At 30.9% G+C, this 18,654-nt stretch overlaps 1 protein-coding gene and 1 long non-coding RNA gene across 5 annotated transcripts; one reads left to right on the forward strand and one right to left on the reverse strand.

Annotated features, from left to right (window-relative positions):
• Positions 1-4,402: 4,402 nt before the first annotated feature.
• Positions 4,403-12,215, forward strand: LOC104644976 (uncharacterized). The gene is made up of 2 exons (XR_011213463.1): positions 4,403-4,594; positions 11,922-12,215. It is a non-coding gene; the product is annotated as an uncharacterized lncRNA (long non-coding RNA).
• A 1,867-nt stretch (positions 12,216-14,082) lies between these two features.
• On the reverse strand, positions 14,083-15,827 carry LOC101254767 (photosynthetic NDH subunit of subcomplex B 4, chloroplastic). 4 transcript variants are annotated; one of them, XM_004252177.5, is made up of 6 exons: positions 15,541-15,827; positions 15,402-15,458; positions 15,186-15,321; positions 15,052-15,107; positions 14,910-14,981; positions 14,083-14,332 (listed from the first exon to the last, which is right to left on the reverse strand). In XM_004252177.5, exons 1-6 carry the CDS (start codon positions 15,610-15,612, stop codon positions 14,204-14,206), a joined length of 522 nt encoding a protein of 173 aa, XP_004252225.2. In that variant the 5' UTR covers positions 15,613-15,827; the 3' UTR covers positions 14,083-14,203. The 4 variants fall into 4 exon arrangements, with proteins under 4 accessions (XP_004252225.2, XP_010314185.1, XP_069148574.1 ...); XM_010315883.4 differs by having other exon boundaries at positions 15,402-15,455; positions 15,541-15,741; XM_069292473.1 differs by having other exon boundaries at positions 15,190-15,321; positions 15,402-15,455; positions 15,541-15,723.
• Between the last annotated feature and the right edge of the window lie 2,827 nt (positions 15,828-18,654).

An 18,654-nucleotide genomic window follows, 5' to 3' on the forward strand; every position in this document is an offset into this window, starting at 1 on the left:
TCTTTAGGATCATGTAGCACAACATTAGCAACATATCCCTACACTTTGAAATATTTTATAATAGAGGAATAACATTCATAATCTAAGCAAGAAACCCGTACACTTTCAAATATTTCATAAAGGAATAAGCTTTTCATAAAGTTTTCACACGTAACATATAAATTTATAAATTAAACTATCAAAAACTTTATTTCTTTATTTCTCAACAAAACCTTTTGTATATATAAAGAAAATATTCACAAATGTGACACAATAATATTTCTCATCTAGTCATTATTTATACAAGTCTCATAAAATTCGATAGAATTGATTCTAATAATTTAGACATTTTAATAAACAAAACTTTGTTAGTAAAAGATAGACCGTAATTTTATGTCTAGCATCCAACAATTGCACATTAACTAGAATAATCACGAATATAAATCTTTGTTCTTAACATAGAAAATATATGCACAAACAAATCATAGTTACATTATCCATAAGTTAAGCCACAATATTACTGTTTTTTTATAAACTTGAACAGTTTTAAACCACCAATATAAATAAATAAATAAATAAATTCTTCTTCTCCAATTTAGATAGACAATAATTTTAGTTGGCACGAATGTTTTCAACAACACAAAAATTCAAATACCCAATTTCTCACTTTTACATATTAGCTATAAGATTTGCTTGAAAAATGACCATAATAACTTATATCATCCGCTTAATAATTTTTACTTTGCGCGATCATTATATCTCTGAATCTTCTTCTAACTGTGGAATATAATGATTTACTTTTTCCAACACAAAACAACAACAATTATAATAATTCATGACTATGGGATTAAAGTAACTATCTCAATTTTTTTTATCAAAAATACAAAAAATTATAGTGTGTTACGTACCTTATTGACATGAAAATAAAATTTCAATAATCAATTATTTGATAAACCTTACCGTCACCAAAATTTTTTTCCTTTTCCAAATTCTGTGATTTGTATAAGAGAGTCCCTTCCAAGAAGCATTTTCATACTTCTCAGTAGAGTGCAAACCAATTTTATTACAGTAACCCATTCAATTGGCCGCTCGAAATTTAACTTATTTCTTTAGTATTGAGTATTTTTCCATAAGAACAAAGTAGAAGAAATATCCTTAAGATTGTTGTAAATTCTTAGGAAAAAATACCTTTATCACCAACATTTACGGAATTCACCAAAACGTGTACTTCACCACGAACTCTTGTAGAAATTTCTCATAGCCTGAGACGTCTCGAATGATACTGTCCTCAAGAATATTTCACCCGGTATGAGTGTATCCCCAGAATTAAACAAGTTCTTCTAGTATATACTAGGATCCAGAAACTAACAAAGATTTAAAAATATAAATCCAACAAAATAATATAAGAACAAGAAGAATCACTCATTGTATTTTCTTACTTGATCTCCATAAAAGCACAAGAGGCATATATATATATATATATATATATATATGCACACCCAAGAATAGTCATCAACAACGGTCAAAAGAGTTAAGGGCTATAAGGATTTTTTTAATGAAGATTAATGGCAAAAGAATTGAATGCCAATTACGAGGAAATATACGTTTAGATTTAAAAGGAATTTTAATTGTCTGTCGATGCTATTAAAAAATGCACAAAAGTTTGATAAGGAAAAAACGTTTTGTCAACTGCCAAATTCGCCTTAAAAGGCAATTCAATTTGCATAAATTGTTAAAAAAGTTTTCAAGAATATTGTTTTTTGAGATATCAATATTGTTTTTCTAACAAAATGTCTATTTTAGCATATTTTCAATGTTTTGTGCATGACTAACATACTTTTGTATCAACCATATTTTTCTATACTTTTCACAAGTGTAGGATCTGATTTTTAAGGCGATTTATCTTTGGCTCAAACTTGGATTTGTCTATTCTCCTAACTTGTGGTGATTCCTCATGAATCGAGGGAGGATGTTTCATTTATAATTTTACTTTCGGACTATATTGTATGAGTTGTGTCCCTTTTCATTTGGACTATAGGAATATATGGTTATACTAAGATAAGTCAAGACTTCCACTTTTCTTTATGAAAAATTTGGACTTAGAAATGTGTTTTTACTCTTATTATTTTATTTTTTATATTATGATATGTTAAGTGGCTTTCAGGGTTCTACGTGTCTTATTACATCTAGGGGTACCCTTGGATCATGATAAACTTACAAATCATTACACTAGAAATTATTTTCATTTTTAAAAAAATTAAACAATTACACTAGAAATTCATAATTGCACTCCTCCCTTTATATTTTAAAACTTCTCATGTTAAGATTAAAAATACTAATCAATAAATTAAATCAGTGAAAAATTTAATTCAATGATTAATTTATTTTAGAGCACTACTTAATTTATTTTGTGTGTCTGATCACAAATCCACAAGAAAGATTTGACATGACGAAAATTTATTAGTTTCTCAAAGAGACATATCATCAATCTCTATATCGAGACATGAATTTCATTAACTAACTTATTATTTTGCGAATATATGTTATTATCATCCAAACTATCAATTTACTGATTCATCTCAAAATCTCACATTTTAATAAATTAAAACGATAATTAATGTATACTATCATAATAGTAATATCATGATTAAGAATATAAGTACATTTATCTTATTAGAGAATACGTTTTGTCAATCAGTCTACAACAATTATCTCTACTCGTTCCGTTCAATATATACAAAATGCACTAACACAAGAAGTTGAAACTATATTGTTCTCAGTAATCAAGATAAATTATATATAATTTGTGTTACAATTGTATCGATGATAGACTATGAATAAAAAATATTTATACTTATAAGAATCGATAATATAATCCTTTAAGTATAAGTTAAAATTCTTTACACTAAATTATCTGTTATATAAGTAAACATACATCATAGGTGAATATTTAATCTATTAAAATTTTTACTTAAATAATTCTTAGTATATATCTCACTACTTACTGTATGAAAATATTCCTTGTCTTAACTTACAGTTTCTTTTAAAATTGAACTAAGGTCAATATTACTATTCTCCAATGTTTTCTGGTGCGCACGTGAAACAGCTTCTTCAAAATCTCAAGTTTTATGAGTTAATATCTACGTGGTCACTCAACTTCGAATGGTTCACTGAAAGTCACTCAATTTAGAGGTTGTTTGGATCAACTTAAAAGCTGATCAAACCTACCTTTAAGACAACTTTTGACTTTGAAAGTATTTGATAAATATAAAAATAGTTTAAAACAAATCAAAAATGACTTAAAATAAATATAGAACGTGTTTGACAAGGTTAAATATAACTTAAAATAAGTTACAAATTAAAAGGTCTTTCCATACTTTTTTATTTTTGACTTAAAAGTCATTTGAGTTTGCCTTTTTTTTTTTTTACTTAAAAATATTTGAGTTTGGCTATTTTATTTTTGACATAGGTCAATTTAAACAGACTTTTAGAGTAGTTTACTTAGAAGATCATCAACTTTTTTTTATAACTCAAAAAACATTCAACTATTAGTATTGCACTTTAAAAGTCACTCAACTATTAGTATTTTACATAGAAAGTCGCCTAATTAATTTAAATGATTTTTTTAATAAATATTGTTGAAATATAATTTTTTTTAAACTAATTATTATATAAAAAGATAATATGCTCATTTTTGTTATAAATTCATTGAATTGTGTGGATTGTCCTTTAGATATACTCAAAACTTAATTGTATTTATGTATACATGTTTCCAAGGTGTTAAGAATCATTTGGATAGCTATATATCTACTAATTTGTGAATTGTGACCTTTGGGAGTGGCATCTCAACACTATAAATAGAGATATCACTTATCATTTAAAAGATACACTTGAATAAGAAAAAAAGTCTTCCCCTTCATCTACTTCTCTTGCCTTCTTCTCTTTATGATTATATTCTTATAAAATTTGATTTTATCACTACTAGAAATAAGTTATATACCGACTATAAATCCAACTACAAATATGTAATAAAAAATCTGAGAAATTTTCCGAGTACTTTAATCCGTACATTAAAATCTATATTATTTTAATTGTTTTTAAAAAATTTTGACAATGATTTCGACTACTAAAGTTGTAAGTTTTATGTGATAAAGTAAACATAATAATTGACTAGTGTTCCGATTAAAGTAGTTGGCAACTTATTAAGATAATTAAAAATTATTTTTATTTGCGACTACTGTAGTCGGCAATTTTACCATAATTTTAAATTAAATATTGATTTAATTTTTCAATTAAAATAAAGCAATAGTGAAGGTTTCTACTTCGATCCTAGGCATCGACATTTTACTTGATAAATATGTTTTCCGTTAAAAAATTCTATCCCATATATTCTGACCCATTTTTTTCACTAAAATTAATTAAAAAAGAAAACTTAATAAAAAAAGGGAAAATTATTCTAAAGGTGAAGTACTAGAAATAGTATTCTGACCCATTTTTTCACTAACTATCGCCTCTCTAAAGCTACTTTGTAACCTCTTCTCACAGCATTCTTTTCACTTTGGTTGAGGACAAATCATTTCCAGGTTCTTAAAGAAAATCGTTCGAGAATCGTGAGGTAATGTAACTCTTCTTCTTTTTCAGGTTTCAATTTGGTTGATATATTGTAAAGTCTATCTTCTTCTTTAGGGTTTATATTTGATTTTGTAAATTAAAGAAAATCTTTTTCAAAATTGTAACGTAATGTAACTCTCTAGACTCAATTACTCTATAGTATGTAATTATGCTCAAGGAACCTTCCAAGGGTTGTTTGAATTAGAAAATTATTTCAAAAATACATTTGTTGCTCTTTGTTTGCATTTGATGCCCCTGCAATATGGTGAAATCTTGTTTCACTTTCTTACAGTATTTGTCTGAGCTTTATGAAATTAGTCACTTTACACGATAGTGGGACAATCTTTGTTACTCTTTTGCTTTAACAAAACTTAGGACCTCTTTTTTTTTTAAAATAAAAATAAATGGGTGTTGGAGTTCTTTTTGCTGCTTTTGCTCTAGAATACATTAGATATAAAGGTACTTAGTACATAGAGTATATGTCATGTTCTGTATTTCTTCTTGTTTTTTCTCATTTGAAATTAAAATGTAATTGCAGACATTGGTTTATTACTTGTAACGCATGAATACCAGAAAGTGTAAAAAACAATATTCTAGTGCAACTCTCACCATACATTCATGTTTTGATCATAGGAGTGAAATATTAGTATAGGCAGAGTAAATTAGTATTCAATTTTTTAAAAAAGAAATAAGAGTAGTAGTGAAAAAAAAAGCACTTGAAGCAGAAGCACGAAAAGAACACAGATAGAGATGGCATATTTGTCTTCTAAGTCCTAACTTTGAGTGTAGTATTCTGTATATTCCATGGGATATGGGGGAAATGAGCATTTTTTGTGATTTTTAGTTTTAGTGATTATTATATTTTGAGCATAGGAAACTGAACAAGTTTCTCAGTGAGCTTTAAGAAAGATTAGAGTTGCGGTGGGGAGGAAATGACTTATACAACTCATAGGATCAGTTGCTTGCGTTACTTAGCTTATTTTTTGCTTCGCATCAGGTGGTAAAAACTGGTCTAAAAAATTATTTGATATTTCATATAGTTCGTAAGAGTATTTAATTTGAAAATGTTTGGTGGTTATAGCCTTACATACTGATTATTTATTTGTTATTTGATTACATGCCTTGGTTTGTTATGGGATCTATGTTGAATGTACTATAATGCTTTTTCTGCTGTTTCTAAGTTCTCACCTACATATGTTTGTTTCTTATGTGTATACAAGTGATAGTGTCTAGGAACTGATGGATCATCACGCCTGATAAGTAGGAAGGAAGTTGCAGGTCTCTTGTCCCTCCAAGCAATAATACTCATTTTTTCCTTAACTAATACTCTAATAGAATACAATTGATAGAGTTCAACTACATCTTTGTAGGAATAATCTCTTTGTTTGAGTTGAGGTGATAGAGTTCGATTGCATCTTCCTTATCTAATACTCTTTATGTATATATATCGATTTTGAACATTCTAAAAATAATTATAGAAGTTGACTTAGTGGTTAAGAGGATTCAAAATTCACCTCGAAGTTTCAAGTTAAAATATGAAGGGAGGAAGATCAAAGGGAAAGAAGACTAAATTTAATTAGGTATACAGAGCAGTTTGAAGAAAGCTTTAAGATTAATTAAATTTCAGAGTACTCTTGGTCACAAAAATTCAGCCAAATGATTTTCTCTTAGCAACCATACCTATCATCCAAACCCATCTCACGGCTAGTCTTCCTGGTTTGTTTCATCATATTTACCTAGTTACCATCCTTCAGATGACGATCAACAAAGAATTCACTGCTTTAAGAATTTAGCAACTAAATACGCCTTTTTCTTTAATTAGGAAACTTTGTAGAAAGAAATGGGATGAGGGGAGTAAAGAAAACACACAAACTACCATTTGTGAAGATACACAACGAATTGGAACACAACCTTCCTTGTTTCATCCATCATCATCGTTGTCTAGTGCTTCTACTTTTCAATCTTCGAAAGAAATGGAAGTAATGCGAAGACAAATTTCAGAGCTTACAGAATCACTTCAATCATCATAAACTAACTTCGGTAAAGTGCAGAAATTCATGGAGAAACATAGGTTGAATCTGATGAAAGTGAAGGGACCGACTCTGATGAAAAAGTAGATTATTTTATGGTTGTTTAGATATTTTCTATGAGATTTAGACATGTTTTGAACTATATACTTCCTTTTTGCATAACAACTTAGTAATTATTAGATTTGATTTTGGTGAAACTTGAGCTTTTAGACTCAATTGAATTGAATTGAATGCAATTTGAATGTTTGTTCATTCTTGAAAGTGAATGGGTCAAAATATGAAGGAAAAGTATGAATAAGAATATACTCATGTATGGTTGGAAATATGTCACAACTCACCTCTACGGGAGGTTTGAGAGAAATAAATAAATTTTATTTGACAAGATTGACCAATGGTCGTGTACGTTTATACGTCATAAATATTGTGGTATGTTTATTGTGAACTACCGAAAAGGCAAAAGAAAGAAATAATTATTGCCTATAAAGGTTGTGGCCATTATGTAGCAATACAAATTTGTCATTGGTTGGGTACCTATAATACGATAAAAGTAAAGCAAGAAACATGTCTTGCTAGCAATAATTTTGACCATGACAATAATAATATAGTTGCTTCTCTAATGAGTTGTATTAGTAGCAGAGGAACAATATTGGGGTTGTAGTAAGTCTCAAAAGAAATTTTTAAGTTTCAGATGAATTGAAAAGAAATATTGAGACTATAAATTACAAAAATATTTATTATCTTCAGATTACTACAATCGAAGCGGGTTATAAATATTTATGTAAAAGATTATCCATTTTCCTCTTGTTGTTGCACACAAATGTGGGCATGCTGATTGAATCACATGCAAAAGTAAATTATAAGTGTACTGAAATAAAAATCAGTTGGCGTGATCGGTTGACCATTCTGGTTTAAATGTGATACAAATGTAATTGAGAATTCATGTGAATTATATAATGAAGAAATAAAAGATTCTTCAAGAATTCTCTTTTCTTGCTTGTTCTCTTGATAAGATGATCATTATACCAGCTAAGGTTGGGATTGTAACCATGTGTATACTATATAATAGATGCATCTATGTGATGATCACATGTGTTTTGGTGTCAACTTACAAATTGGTGTTTGTAAGATTGTTTGCTCGAATTGTTAAATTAAGAGCACAATTTCAAACTATGAAGTTATACTGATAATGCTGGTTGGTTTAGCGAAAATTGTATGCCTCAATTATAGCTAAACCATGGGTATGAGAGCAAATCTTCCAAATGAGATTTCGTATGAGATAAGTTTATTTAACATGGAGCAACACATATATGCATCAAGCCAACAAGATTTTCCCGTCATAATTGGTTCAGAGTCAGAAACCAAACAATCTTCATCTAAAGTTTGAATGTGCGATTATAATTTTTATTGCTCCACCACACACAGATGAATTCTCTAATAAGGTTGAGATGAATGTTAGATTTCCTAACATTAGGGGGAGAGATGATTGACAATTGAAAATTATGTGTGGTTAATTATGAATTATCTAGACTCTTCATTAAAAGAAAAAGTGAACTTGAAATTCAAGGGATAATTCATTTGCATAATGTTGCAAATCAATTGTCAGATGAATGTACTGACTCTATAATATAATTCAGTTGCAAATGCTCCAATGTAAAGTCCTTGAAGGACAGAGTCTATGCTACGCCTGAAGCGTAATAGATCAATCGATTCTAAATGTAAAATTCCTTGAAGAAGGAAAGGAACAAAGGATCAATAATGAGACGAGTGCTATAAGAGAGCACCACGACATAACACTTCATAAAAACCTTAGAAAAGGTTCAGATACCTAAAATGATGAAAAATGAAGAGATCTCAATAAGTTATGTCATATTGGAATCGATATCAAATAACCATCAATGGTATCTTCGATATTAGGTAGCACTCAATGCTATAAATTGTGTAGAGGATCTTAAATTTAAATTTGTCATATAGTGCAGATAGATAAATGGTTGGCCAAATAAAATGCATAATTCAAGTATATTTTGTTTCACTTAGAAAAGTGATGTTTTGGATTGATAGTCCATAAATCAAGGTATAATGTTAGTGTGATACAAATAAATAATTATGTGATAGTATAACCATAAGATATAAAGTATGATTTATGCCTTTGGACATAAATGTTTTTTGCAAAAGTGCTGACATTATTGGAGATGTTTGATGCAATGAGGTTTGTTCTGATCTGACAACATATCTAAAACTTGAATGCATATAATAAATAATTGTCATGTCTATCTAGACGATGAAGGTTATATGAAAATTGTTGAGCAATCGAGGTGTCTGAAGCATATAAGATTTTGAAAGAATTTTTTTCAATAAAACTTCAAGAATCCTTACATGGATTGAAATAATCAAGGAATAAAAGGGTACAAAAGGAATGAACCTAATTGTCCTTGCATTTTTATGAAAAGGTCAAGATCTGAATTTGTTATAATAATTGTGCATGTTGACGACTTGAATAATTAGCACTCTTACAGAGCTTTCAAAAGTTGTCAAGTGTTTCAAAAGGTGAAAAGGTTTTGGTAAGACAGAATTTTGTCTTCATGACCTACAAATGATAATTTGATAAATGAAATATTGGTCCATAAGTCAATATACACAAAAAAGTTTTGATGCAATTTTATATGGATAAATCACATTCATTGAGTAACCCAATGATTATGATGTCACTTGATATAAATGATGATTCAGATGATTTCTAAAGAAGGATGAAGAGCTTCTTGGTGATGAAACTTCATATCTTAGTGCAATCAGGACACTAGTGCATCTTGCTAACAATACTCGACTAGACATTTGTTTTGCAGTAAATTTACTGGAAAGATTCAGTTACTCCCCAACAATAGGACATTGAAATGGTGGTGAACACATACTTGAATATCCTCGAAGGACCATAGTTATGGGTTTATTCTATTCCGAGGAATCCAAGGCGGAATTGATTAGTTAGGTAGATGCAAAATATTTATGTGATCTGCATAAAGCTCGATCTCAAGCGCACTATTTGTTTGCATGTGGAGGCACAATAATATCTTGAACATCAATGAAGCAAATGTAGGTGATCACTTCTTCAAACCATGCAGAAACAAAAGTCTTCCATGAAGCAAGTCGAGAATGCGTCTGGTTAAGATCAATGACACACCACATTCAGGAAATATGTGGTTTTTCTTTGAAAAAGAATTTACCAACCACAATGTATGAAGATAATCAACTGCAAATGAAAAGTGCCCACAAGATGATTATTATTGGAAAAAATTTAATGTGCAATTTACTTGCAACAACGAGGTCATGACGGATAGAATGATATTCAATAATGTATTCGGCTAAGATCAAAGTCTCGTCATATTCATTAAATCAGAAAATGATATATCAGAATAAGTTCAACAATGCAAAATCTTCGTAAATGTGATTTGATCTTTAAGACACTGTCAATATCAATATTTGAGAAACTGGTGTATAAGATTAGAGACATCATCAAGAAATTAAGTGATGTTTTAATTTGGGGGAGTATAATACGTGTTGCACTCCTTTTCCCTTGACCGGGGTTTTGTTCCACTCGTTTTCCTAGCAAGATTTTTAAGGAGGCAATAAATAGTGTATATCAAAAGATATGTGTACTCTTTTTTCTTCACTAGAATTTTTTTCCACAGGATTTTTCCTAGTAAAGTTTTAACGAGACACATTATCTATGGACATCTAAGGGAGAGTGTTATAAAACCATTGAATTGTGTGGATTGTCCTTTAGATATACTCAAAACTTAATTGTATTCATGTGTACATGTTTCTGATGTGTTAAGAACCATTTGGATAACTATGTATCTACTAATTTGTGAATTGTGACTTTTGAGAGTGACATCTCAACACTAGAAATAGAGATATCACTCATCATTTGAAAGATACACTTGAATAAGAAGAAATTACTTCTCTTATGTTCTTCTCTTATAATTGTATTCTTATGAGTTTGATTTTTGTAACGACCTGTTTAGTCGTTTCGAGCAGTAGAATTACTTTTGATAAAAACTGTCTGTGTCGACGGATCAAACGACGGACCGTTATGGTCATGACGGATCGTCGAGGATCTCTGTTCCAAAACACTTCGACTCTGAAAATCTGGGTACTGAGATCGACTCTCTGAACTTCACGACGGAATTGCAGGACGGACCGTCGTAGACACGACGGACCGTCACAAACCCCTTTACAGAAATTAACTCTCTGAACTCTGTGACGACCCTGCAGGACGGACCGTCGCAGGTACGACTGGCCGTCACGAGTGGCGTAACCTCGACTGGGTCGGACTTCTGCTGAAAGTTTTTAAGGGGCGTTTTGGACTATTCATGATTATAATTATAAAGTTAGTGGGTTAATGTTAATAATTTATTTAATTGGGGATTAAAGAAGATAATATGGAAATAAGTAATGGGGTATTTTTATCATAATGAATTATATGGTAATTAGGGAAAAACAAAGAGAATCTGAAAGAAGAGAAAATTAAAAAGAAAAGAAGAGAGAACGAGCGAGAGAGAGAATAACGAAGAGACAGCAAGGGCATTGGAGAAGTAGATTGCTTGATCACGATTCTTCGGTGGAGGTAGGTTATGGTTTATGCTATTTCATAGTAAACTCTAAATAGCGAATGATATGTATTGGGTAGTATTGTAAAGTCTTCTATATGCTTAATTGTGTGGTTGCATGATGTGATTATGTAATTGTAATGGATTAGAAAGATGAGGCTGTGAATCTTAAACCTTACAATCCCTCTATTAATGATGATGCCTTGACATAAAGGAAGGTTTGATGAACTAAGTAATGAGATTAGGGGATCGGGTGTCACGAACCGACACGTAGAATTAGGGGATCGAGTGTCACGAACCGACACGTAGTATTAGGGGATCGGGTGTCACGAACCGACACGTAGTATTAGGGGATCGGAGTGTCACGTTCCGACACGTAGAAGTAGGGGATCGGAGTGTCACGTTCCGACACAAGAAGAATAAAGAGAATGAATCTGAATTACGTAATATGCTCAAATTTAAAGAACCTATTTCCCAAATAAGTATGGTGTGGAGGCTTGAGTCCTCATAGATGTGCTTGGGTTGTGACCAATGGTTATGGTACTTATTGTTGTCACCTGTTGAGTATGGTAGTCGATTTTATATTATTATTTGATATATATTGCTTTCTATTTTGAGTTGGCCGATGATATCTACTCAGTACGTGTTCCTTGTACTGACCCCTACTTGTATTTTTCTCTTTGTTATATGTGGAGTGCAGCAAACGTGCCATCGACTTCGACTCGCCCTCAACTCTAGCCAGTCTTCATCACGTCAGATTTCAGGGTTAGCTATTGTTCCTAGCTCGGACTAGATTGTCTCCTTCGTGTCTTGATGTCCTTGAAGTTCGGACATGGACCATTCATTTACTTATTTTAGTTTCTTAAATACTCTTAGATTTAGTAATTTGAGGATAGATGTTCCTGTGGTAATGACTTCTAGATTTTGGGAATAATAAGTATTAAATTTTAGAATTTATTTATTGGTTATATTAATGAGTTTTAAGTTTTCCGCATTGTATTTTGTTCATTATGGTTGAAAATATTGGTAAATGATTGGGGTCTAGATTGGTTTGTTCGCTCACATAGGAGGATAAATGTGGGTGTCACTCGCGGCTCGTTTTGGGTCGTGACAATTTTATAACAATTTTTAATTATTTCATTAAATTTATTGAGATACACTTTTGTTTTAAACTAAATATTTTTTTTAAATGATAAGAGTGATTGTCCGATTGTTTGGATTACATCTTTGATAGTGAAAAGATTACTAGATAACAAAAAATACAAGATAACAATTCAATATAAAAGATGAAGAAAATAAATCTCTAGGCTGAGGCGCAGATATCTCAATTTCTTTAAGGAGATTCAAGCCCTCTAAAACAAATGTTTTTCACCGGTCCAATAGTAGTTCTCTTTGACTTGTCCCCTCCAGGATACAACAGTCTTAACACAAAAGATAACTCAAAAACTCTGGACAAGAGTTGAGTCTAAATCTCCACAAAAAGAAAATCTTTCTTCAACTAATAAGAACTCTTTTCTTGACTTACTCTTTCACTCTATATTTTCTCTTGAGTGTTGTGTGTCTTAAATCAAATGAAGACCACCACTATTTATAGTTGAGGATGTCTTCCTAGCAATGAATAGGAAGATTATGATGTAGTAAATAGTATATATAATGATCTTAGGAGTTACATAAGTTATAAGGGATCACTAATTAGTCGAATGAGCCCATCTCTCTGGCCTATCATTTGTTGACAGTGAAAGAATTAAGAGTCACAATGAAGTGAGCATAAATGCCATCAACAGCTAATGCCATCAAAGGCATTTTGCATAACTGCAATACAAATGACATTGAGAAATGCATATGACAATGAGAAATGTACTAATGCATATGGCACTAACTCCAATAGATTAATGTAGTTACTCCCATATTCTGTCAATGAATATCCACAAACGTATGTATAAATGAAACAATGAAACGGTCAATATGACAATGTGAATATGCAAATTTCTTTTAATATTAAAATGCCTCTACACTAACATAATTAGTGATTACCTCTCGTCTTCGATTCCAACACTCTTCTTGAGTGACTTCTTAATTATTTTATTAAATTTAGTAACTTTTGAGTTATCAAATAAAGTTGAGTGATTTTCTATGTAAATCATTTTAAATTGAGTAAATTTGTAAGTGAGTTATTCAAAATTGAGTGATTATTATCTCTCAGTTTTATCAAAGGAGCAGGTTCTCTTTATCAGTTTTCCCTGTAATGTTTTAACAACATCTTCAATTCTTTCTGGAGATCTATCAAAGACATGGTTCCTACGTATCACTATTTTTTGTACACAAATTGCCACTTGTACAATGTTTATCAGTCAATAAAAAACTATGCAGTCTTGAATGTAAATTCAGAGATGATATCTTTTGTAGCTTTAAGCCAAAATTCTTTCCAATCTCCTCAACCAGGGAGGGAACATATTGGCCATTATTATTATTTTTTAATTTTATTTTTGAAGACAACGGGATTTCACAGTCACTATTCTTTGGGTGCGCACAAGGTAATTTTTTCGCTCTTATGCAATAGCTCACTACTTGCAAGCCTGCTGCAATGAGTTCGACCCAAAAGGCAAACTTCTTGCTTTCGCTGGCAGGGGGTTTCAAACATGCAAGTCCCAAGGTCAAACTACTGATCCAACCCAAAGGGTTAACAATTTGGCTATTATTGAAGTAATTTTTGATTTCGTGATGTGTATGCCATGAATCTTGTTAAAAGAGCATTGCATGACTTGCTAGTAGCAAATACAAAAAGAGAACTGATTCTGTACAGTGCAAATGTTGACATTGTGACAGTTCATTAAGACAACATTTTGAAGGGGAAATCTGAGTTTTGCAACATAACACTGAATTAAGGCAAAACAGCCATGTTGTATAGAACTGGAAATCATATATTGTATATACATAACTGGGAAGCATCATAAAATTTGTTCTTAGCACATATAAAGATGATCATTTGACCAACTGTTCCTTCTTCCCAGCTTCTTCAAGCTCTCGAAGACTCCCAACCTTTTGTTCAATCTCCTCTATCAGTTCATCACGCCACAGCTCTGCTCTCGCTTCTTCTTCGATGTCTTCTTGCTGCACAATCACAAAATCAGATTTGTAGTATCATTCACTACACAAATATCATGGCATTCCACCTTGTAAAGATATCTATATATCTTGAATAGGACATTTAGGTGCCAAAATTCATGTTGAAACAAATTCAGACAATTCGAAACTAGCTAGTATGATTTTGACATTTATATGCATAAAATTATTTCAGTAAAGTTTTATTTTAGAAACGAGAGATGTTCTTTTAATGGAAAAAACATTCACATCAAGAATTCAGGATTTAGACTACAATTAACTCTTTAAAAACCTTTTTTTCACCTGTCAAAGCTAAAACTCGCATGTGAGGTATAAACTATGATAATCCATGTTTTATCCGTGTGTTTGGTTGGAGGTATTAAGCAGTTCTGAGATTATTTATGATAAGTTATCACATTTACATGATCAAATAATTAATTCGTATAATTAATCCTAATATAACTTGTTCCCAACCAAACGACATATTAACTGAAACCTATAAACATTTCTCTGTCGCGAACAAGAAAGGGTATTTTTCCCTTTTGATTTTCTAACCTTGATAGAAAACGGAAAAGAAAAACTGTACCTTCTCATAGACCCAATGTCCAGTACCATCACCTCCATCTCCTCTGTATTGTTCTGAATCATAGTAAGGATCCTAAAAGAAAAAAGACACATAATAATGAGATACAACTCAATTTTATGAAGTTTAATTTCAAAAATTTTACTTTGGTAGAACCGAAGAAACAGCATCCCCAAACAGTGAACATGATGTAAAATGTATCTACAATGGAGAAAAAATTAGGTGTGAGAATTTTGAATTAGAATGATAAAAATGAATTAGTAAGTAATGATTACTCACAGACATTCTTCATGGCTTCATCACTAAGATGCCAAACAGATTTATGAGTTATGAGGTCTCTTTGACCTTCCATATGCTCAACTAATACTGCCATTAATGGCCAATCTGGGAGTGCCTTCACCCTATTTCTTTCAATCTAATCATAGAAATCCACAGCATTAATTATGCTTTTGCAAACCATACTTGTTCAAATCAATAATAACATGTAAAACCTACCTGGTGCCTCCTGCCTGCATTATTTCCAAAAGGTGAGGTTGGACAATGCCTTAGCTGCTGAGAAAGTGAAAAGAGGTAATTAGTTAAGCAGAATTAATTATAAAAAGATTGAATTTGAGATACAAGTAATGGTTTTAACTGATTTACTGAAAGGGTGCAGCAATTCCGATGTAGGACTAGGAATAGAGGGTTTGATGAATGTGAAGCTCATGATTTGAGTTTGGGATAGTTATTTTTGGGTTCCTCTATTCCTTTTATCCGAGTTATAAGGTTAGGAAAACACATAAGAAAAACACACGGTTCATCTATTCCCTTTATCCGAGTTATAAGGTTAAGAAAACACATAAGAAAAACACACTCTTCTGCTTACTCACAACTATTATTTTCTCAAACAATTTTGGTTTTGTCTTATTCTTCCTTTACCACACATCATACGCATCTTGGATATTGGAATTTAAATCATTGGGATATTTGCTACACTCAATACTTATTTAGCATAAAACTTATTAGAAACATTTATAATTAATGTAGGTGTAAATTACAAAAAATTATATATTATTTTATGTATCATAGAAGATATAACTAAAATATAAATAAGTAATACATAAAAAATGTATTTTCATTACTAATGTTAACATAAAATTATAACTAAAAAGAATTAAAAATATAGAAAAGGGTCTAAAATACCTTCGAAATATTGAAAATGGTACACAATTACCCTCCATCCATCTATTGGCCCCCAAATACCCTTCACACCCACCCTTGGGTCTAAATTTACCCATTCATTAACAAACCAAAATTAAAAATAATTAAATAATAATTTTTAATTACGTGGCACTCAACCATTGATTGTAATTTAATTATTTAAAATAATTTTAAACCCACCTATTTTAACTAAATCCGCCCACTTGACCCAATTTTAAAAATAACCATCTAATTAAAATATGCTAAAACCTTATTCCTCCCATTTTCACAATTTTCATGACTCCATTGTCTTTTCTTCTTCATGAAGAAATTTCCAGCTTCTTCTTCGATTTCTTGCCCTGAAGAACTTCAAAAGGATAATAAAATCCATCACTCCCCCCCCCCCCCTCACCCCCACTTTTTTTTTTTCAACACACACACATCACCTTCCTCTTTTTTCTTTGCAGATCAAGAAACCAGAGCAACTTATAAATAAAAAGTATTATCACTAACTAAAGTCTCCTAATTGCTTAACATCCATCTCTATCTTTCATTATCTTTCCTCTTATTCTACTCACTCTTCACCTTAATTCTTAAAACATTTTCCTAAGATTAAACCATTGAACTAGCTGAATTAAATCAAACAGTAATGCCATTACTGTTTGATTTAATTCAGCTAGTTCAATGGTTTAATCTTAGGAAAATTCAGCTAGTTCAATACCATTTTAATTTTGTGACATTTCTTAAGCATTTGAATTGATCTGGCAAATTGTGTTATCTTTCAAGGAAGATCGAAACGGGATGATGGTAGATGGGCGTGGCAAGATACCCTTCATCGTGATAGTCGTTCCAGTAGTAGCAGCAGGCGTTATGAGCCTTCACCATTGCCAAAGTTTCTTGGTGCTTCACCTGATTCTCGACTCGTTTTCCCATGGCTCGGCGATCATACTCCTCATTCTGCTGGTATGGTGTCTGTGAATTCTAACACTGGCGTTGTTTCGTAAAAATATGGTCATCAGTAAGATCTTCAAGTTTCAGATATGGTGCAAAATCCAGTTTGATTATGTCTTCTACAGGAGGTGCTCTGTCTGAGGTACTGTTATATACTCAAAGATGGGTTAATTGAATTTGGGGCGGATCTAATTTAGGAATGGGTGGGTTTTTAAATTAATTTAGGTTATTTAAAATCTGGCCAATAGAAAATTGTCACGTCATTAATTAATTTATTAATTGGATTTAAAAAGTGACTGTTAAAAAAGGGTAATATAGGACCTAAAGGTAGACAACAAGGGTATTTTAGGACTAATAGGTCGATGAAGGGTAATTTTATACCATTTTCACTAGTTTAAGAATATTTTAAGCCTTTTTCCGTTAAAAATAAGATGTTTCGTAGGTTCGAAACTGCGACCTTCCATATAAAAATGGCCAGTCAACAAAGTAGCTTTTATGTGGAAAGCAGACAGTTGTAACAGGCACGTTGACACCTAGAGATGTGCTTATTCCCTTTTGAACAATTTTACTATAATCTTCAGTGAACTTGAAAGAAGTTTTAAAAACACACTTAAATTATATCATTTATTTGAGTTTCATACCTAAACTATTGAGAGTGTGGGTTTCATGTCTAAAATATCATTTTTTTAGTTTGAGAAACACACTTCTCTCTTTTATACGAGTCTCATCATGGTGTGTGTAATACACTTCTTTTTATTTAAAAAATTATCACATCACACTCCACATGAAAAAAAACATTCAACCTTGACAAAAATTAAATAAATTATTAATATTAGTTAAAGTTTAAAATTATTATCCAAAAAAATTATTATTTCTTTTATAAAATAAAATGTAAAATATTTTTTTTACCTCACTCCATCATTTCCTCCCCCCCCCCCCCCCCAATGGCCCTTTTTTTAACTTTTTTTTTTATATTTCCTTTATAAAAGAATTTAAATTTTATTTCACTTTATCTCTCCCCCCCCTAAATACTAATTTAGATATTATTTATTTTTATATAAAAAAATAATTCTATCCACCCCATTTAACCTTTCGCTTTCAATTTTTTCTCATTTTCTTTTTATATATATACATATCGAAATATTTTAATTTGTGTTCTAAATATATATATACACACATATCTAACACAAAATCAGTAAAATGAAAGAACAATAGGATCAGAGGGTTACACGGGATAGGGCAGAATTTTTATTTTTTAAAAATAAAATAATATCAAATATTTCTTTTTGGGGGGGAGGGGAATTAGTGGGCATTTTCTTTTGAAAAATAATATTATTTTTTTTTATTTTTTTTATAGATAGTAATATTGTAATCATTTAATTTTTAATTAATATTAATAGTTTATTATTTAATTTTTGTAAACGTGGAATATTTTATCAATGTGGAATGTCACGTGTCAGTTTTTTTCAAATAAAAGAAATCGTATTTATTACACACACCACTGAGGTGTGTTTCTCAAACTACACAGTGATAGTTTAGGTATGAAGCTTACACTCTCAATAGTTTAGGTGTGAAACTCAAAGAATAAGATAGTTTAGGTGTGTTATTGACATTTATC

This window comes from Solanum lycopersicum, chromosome 12, assembly GCF_036512215.1.
Source record: "Solanum lycopersicum chromosome 12, SLM_r2.1".
Taxonomy (NCBI): domain Eukaryota; kingdom Viridiplantae; phylum Streptophyta; class Magnoliopsida; order Solanales; family Solanaceae; genus Solanum; species Solanum lycopersicum.